Raw genomic sequence first — 5,696 nt, 5'->3', positions numbered from 1 at the left:
AGTGTACGAAGATAAGCTACCAACAATGGGTATTAATTTATTAACTAGCGTAACACTTGATTATGGTTTTGATTTAATGATTGAGATATTTGATATATAAATTTTGGGGAAAAAGAAGATTATCTTGTGTGAAATAATTCAGAGTGCAAAAATAAAGTCAAACAAATAAGAGGAAAGTAGATATTGTAAGTTGTAACTAGCAAGTGCTCTTCTCAAAAAAGCAAAAACATAAAGAAATGGCTGTCACTTTCTCTCTCCTGCCCGCACTGCCCGGCTGCCAACTTTCACATTTGAAGCCTACCCGGCCGGCCCGTTGTTGAAAAACTCTCTCTTTCACATGCAGTTTCCCATTGCCTCTCTCCTCCACCACCTACACCCCCTCTGGACTGATTTTCAGAACTCGTTTTGTGTTTGTGTTTGTTTTTTACCCATTTATCTGTGTACTTGTGTTGATCCTTTTCTTCTGATTCACTACAGTGATGTTCTTCTTTTAGTTCTGTTGATTGTGACTGTGATCACGGTCATGATCATCATATGGGTTGCAGAGTCTTCAATTATTGGAAGTGAGGTTGCTTGAACAGGCTTTTTATTTCCGTTATTTTCCTTTTTGAAGCCTAAAGTCGGAAACTTGTGGGGACTTTGGGCATGAAAAGCTCTTTGTAAGAGTTTGTGGACGATGGGGTTTGGGAATAATGCAATTCAAGCAGGGAGTTTGGATGTGGGGAAGTCAAAGGTAAAGATGCAAAAGGCTGGTTCAGAAAAGGAAATTGGGTGCTGTGTTAAATTCTGTTTCATTGGGAGCTGTATGCCTTCAAGATCAAAGGTTGATACTTCCATAAGTGGCACCAGTGCTAACAGTGGTAATTTTCTTTCCTTCTTTATACCCTTCTCTTCTTTAGTTTCAGGAAATGATTTCACTTTGACATTAATTTTGGGTGAAAATATCGTTTTTATCTCTCCCTTTTGTTAAATCCACCCCTTTTTCTCTCTGAATTTTTTGAAACAATATAACTTCCGTGAGTTGATTAAAGTAATATTATGTCTGATGTGCTTCAACTCGGTGGATGTAGTTGAAGGACTGCTTAATTTTCTTGCAGACAATTGAATTTCAAAACAATTATATGCTGTGCATTACCATTGGAAAATTGCACGATCCTTCTGTAAACAGTACAGTAGCACTATCTTCATTTGATCTTGTTCATAAATAAGGCTGAGGAACTTATCTACTTAACTCTTTTGATTATTTATAGCAACTTGAGGTTCTTAGACGGTAATGGTGGGGTGAGATTTCAGCGAAGGTTTTGCAAAATTCATAGATTCATCATAACAAAAAAAGATATCATGGTTTTAAACTTAGTATAATGAAAGTGTAGTTTTTTTCATTGCCATGGACAAAACCATTATTGCATGACCATTTTAGCAAACTCTGTGCGTTTGAATTTAGTTACTGTACGAAGTTCTTATCCTGTAATGAACTTGCACACTGTGTGGCACATCAGGGTCAGATTCTGAAGAAGTGATAATTTAATTTATGATTTTTTTATGCAGTGGAAAAAACATCTGCATATGAGAAAAACAAGAAGGAGACAAATGCTCTTCCAGGATCCTCTACAACAACCAGTAATGCAGAAAGTGTCCCTTCCACCCCAAAATTCAGTGAGGAGTTGAAGGTTTCTTCTCGTTTGAGAAAATTTACATTCAATGAGCTTAAGTTGGCCACTAGGAATTTCAGACCAGAGAGTCTTCTTGGTGAGGGAGGGTTTGGATGTGTTTTCAAGGGTTGGATCGAAGAAAATGGTACTGCACCTGTGAAACCTGGTACTGGGCTTACTGTAGCAGTGAAAACTCTCAACCATGATGGGCTTCAGGGTCACAAAGAGTGGCTTGTATGAAACTTATATACTCTTCTCAATTTTTTCTTGCTATGATTTTTTCTCTTACAATTCTCTTTGTTAACATTTTCCCTACTTTTGCTACCTTCTCAGGCAGAGTTAGACATTCTTGGTGACCTCGTCCATCCGAATCTGGTCAAATTGGTTGGTTTCTGTATTGAAGATGACCAAAGATTGTTGGTTTATGAATGCATGCCCCGTGGAAGTTTGGAGAACCACCTCTTCAGAAGTACGCTTTGGACTTGTTTTGTTTCTAATCATGTCTTCAATACTGCTTGTTTAAATCTGTTTTCACTTGTTTCTGCAGCAAATTTGGATTTTCTTCACACAAATTAAATCAAAATTATCAAAACTACTAAATACATGACCTTGATTTTTACTACTACTTTTGTTTACAAACACGTTAATGCTGTATTAACCACTTGAAGTCCTGCCATCATTTTCGTACACTATCTGATTCACAACTAATTCTTGGAGTCCTAGATTAATAGTGAATACACAGGACTTTATGCTCAAAGAAAATGTATACCAGAACAAAAGATTCTCTTCCTATAGCGCATTATTCTTTCTGGTTTTTGTATGCTCTTTTTATGCATAAGGAAGTTCATTGTTTTCTGGTAACAACCATGATTTGCGCAGAAGGGTCGTTGCCTCTTCCTTGGTCTATCCGAATGAAAATTGCACTTGGTGCTGCTAAAGGTCTTTCTTTTCTCCATGAAGAAGCTCAGCGACCTGTAATCTACCGTGATTTTAAGACATCTAATATTCTGTTGGATGCGGTATGTGAATTATCAGAAAAAGAAGTTGTTTACTATTTGCTATCTACTATCCAACATAAAAATCTAAAAGCAGAATTCTTGTTAGGAATACAATGCAAAGCTCTCTGATTTTGGACTCGCCAAAGATGGTCCTGAAGGGGAAAAGACACACATATCCACAAGAGTCATGGGAACATATGGTTATGCAGCTCCTGAGTATGTGATGACTGGTGAGTTTCCCTTTTCACTTTTTGTTTTCATTAATTTTAGATTTCACTGCATGATTTAGACTCTAGATTGCTAATGACATATGGGACTCTGTATGTTACTACCCTATAGCTGTCTTTTCTTTTTTCCTGGAATGAAATATGTAATCGACTGCTTCATTTTTATCCAAATGAAGCTGTTACCGTGACAAAAACATGTAAGAAAAATTCATAAGGTTTTTCTATGATAACTTGGAAGCTTCAACTGATACCCTCTATTGCATAGCTTTACACTTGCACAGTTTCAGTCTTGACCTTAGCTGTGAATTCTGATTAGGACACTTGACATCAAAAAGTGATGTCTATAGTTTTGGAGTAGTGCTGCTGGAAATGCTGACCGGCCGGCGATCCATCGATAAGAACAGACCAAACGGTGAACACAATCTTGTGGAGTGGGCAAGACCTGTGCTTGGGGACAGGAGGATGTTACTACGGATCATTGATCCTCGCCTTGAAGGTCACTTCTCTGTTAAAGGGGCACAGAAGGCCGCACATCTGGCTGCTCAATGCCTTTGCCGTGATCCAAAATCCAGACCTATGATGAGTGATGTTGTTCAAGCTCTGAAGCATTTGCAAAACCTCAAGGATATGGCCATCTCAACTTATCATTTCCAGGTTGCAAGAGTGGATCGAACCATGTCCATGCCAACTTCTAAAAATGGTATGCAAGCACAGCTAACAATATCAAGAAAGGGTCAACCTGCAAGGTCCTTGTCAAGTCCAAAAGGCCCTCATGGTTCTCCTTATCATCATTATATCAAGTCACCAAAACCAAATGGATAATATCATGGTTGTGTGTGTCTTTGTTTTGCTTTTCTATTCATTCAGTTCCCTCAACTTAGGCTATCAGCTGAACAGAAACTGTTTGTGTTTTTAAAATTGCTCTGAAATTTGAGGAATCATTAGAGTTTTCTGACCTTATCTTGTCTCAAATAAGGTGGGGGATGGTGGGGACCATGAGACAGTTTCATAGTGGGGACTGAGTTGACCAAACTTGAAGAGAAAACTATACAGTTTTCACATGGGGAATGAATTTGTTACTGTGAAGTTGCTATACTTTTTCTACCATTTCACAGGCTTTCTTCTGCCTTTCAGAATGTATTTTTGTAAAGAAAACAGGATGGTGGTGTTAACTCATGTTATTCATAGAGATTTTTACATACTAATTCGTCAATATACTTTCAGTTAATACGTATCAGTGTAATTAAGTGTTTGTACTAAATATGCTACAGTTTGGAATTTGAACGACTTAAAAGCTTCTCAACTTTCTTCTTTTGTCATCTGTTGCTTATATTCTGTGTTAAATGAGTTGTTCAGAGAAAGAACTTTGTTGTTTTCTCATGTAGATTCTGTGTTTTGCAATTGTTATATCCAGCATGCCACGTGTATCATTTACAAACGTTTGGAACATGCTATATTCAAGATAACATTTAATACCATGTTATCAGTTCAAAAAAACATGCAATCTTTTTTTAAGGTAATGTGATCACTTATTTCTAATCAGTTTGGGAAAGTTTTTCATAAAAAAAAGTTATTTTGTTAAAAGTAATCGCTAAGTTAAGATCGATGATAAATATAAATTTAAGCATAGACAAATGAGTGGATGTAAAAAAGCATAAACGACTTTAAGAGAAAAATATAAATAAAGTTAACTTCCTGATGAGTTAAATTTTAGAAATTCTTCCGTATAATTTGTAAATTTCTATTTTTAATTTGTATATAAATTAATTTTAATTTATAGAAAAGCTAATTCTATTTTTTTTTTCATATTTTATCAAAAGGAAATTTATGAAAAAGTTCGTCTAAATATATCCCCAGTAGATTGCATTTAATTTTTTAATTAAAATTATTAAAATGCCCTTTATTCTTTTGGTGTATATATAATTAGTGGAAGAAAAAAAATAGAAAAACAAAGAAAAGAATTCGTAAAATTGGTAGAAAACATATAAAAATATAAAACAGAAAAAGTACAAATAAAATAAAAGAGAAGTTAAATATGTGAAAGTAGTGAGTATTTTTTTAATAAAGGTTCAAAATAACACATTTATTAAATCGGTTCACAGTACTTTATCTGTCTCACACATTTATTATAAAGTCTCAATCTTTTTCTTAAACAGAAGGCTATTTCATTCCCTTGGTTAAAATTCTCTGTAGCAACGCTTCTTTTTTCTTGACTTTTTGTTATATTTAAAAGGGAGAAAAAATGTTAGCTTTGTTTGTTTTTTCTTACTTTCTCGTAATAGCAAAATTACCAACATATATCATTATTAACATACTTATGTATAAAAAAATAAACTGCATTTTTATCGTGGAATTTTATTTTTTTTCAAATGAATTTTGATTGTATTATATTGGAAAAGATTATATACTTTTTTATTGTATCGTTGGTACTTCTTAAATTCTCAATAAAAATATTTAATATAAATATTACTTTCCTTTCTTTCTTCACCACATCAACAATTATATTTTTATTGTTATTTTTTCTCTCCTATATTTCTTTTCAATACACTTCAAACAAAGTGTAAACATTATTATTCAAAAATTTGTTTAGGATTATATTTTCTAATAAAAATAGCCATTGGTAATTATATTTATACCAATAAAGGTTCCTACTTCAATGATTCAAAGTATAATTTAATAAGATATTTACCCTACATAGAAATGAATTATGTGCACATAAAATATATTAATGTTTCTTTTTATCTTCATTAAATGTATTTATTTTTCCAACTTTTAATTATAACTTTTGGAAAAATAAACAAAATAATAATAAATATGTT

The 5,696-nt window shown here is 33.6% G+C and overlaps 1 protein-coding gene across 2 annotated transcripts; it reads left to right on the top strand.

The window, feature by feature from the left end:
• Positions 1-238: 238 nt before the first annotated feature.
• Positions 239-4,180, top strand: LOC114184871 (probable serine/threonine-protein kinase PIX7). 2 transcript variants are annotated; one of them, XM_028072245.1, is made up of 6 exons: positions 239-860; positions 1,549-1,886; positions 1,986-2,121; positions 2,535-2,671; positions 2,757-2,880; positions 3,194-4,180. In XM_028072245.1, the coding sequence occupies exons 1-6, from the start codon at positions 677-679 to the stop codon at positions 3,697-3,699; spliced, it is 1,425 nt and encodes a 474-aa protein (XP_027928046.1). In that variant the 5' UTR covers positions 239-676; the 3' UTR covers positions 3,700-4,180. The 2 variants fall into 2 exon arrangements, with proteins under 2 accessions (XP_027928046.1, XP_027928045.1); XM_028072244.1 differs by having other exon boundaries at positions 240-860; positions 2,532-2,671.
• Positions 4,181-5,696: the final 1,516 nt, after the last annotated feature.

The sequence above is a fragment of the Vigna unguiculata genome, chromosome 5, assembly GCF_004118075.2.
Source record: "Vigna unguiculata cultivar IT97K-499-35 chromosome 5, ASM411807v1, whole genome shotgun sequence".
In the NCBI taxonomy this organism is placed as follows: domain Eukaryota; kingdom Viridiplantae; phylum Streptophyta; class Magnoliopsida; order Fabales; family Fabaceae; genus Vigna; species Vigna unguiculata.
This window is presented reverse-complemented; position numbering and strand designations above follow the sequence as displayed.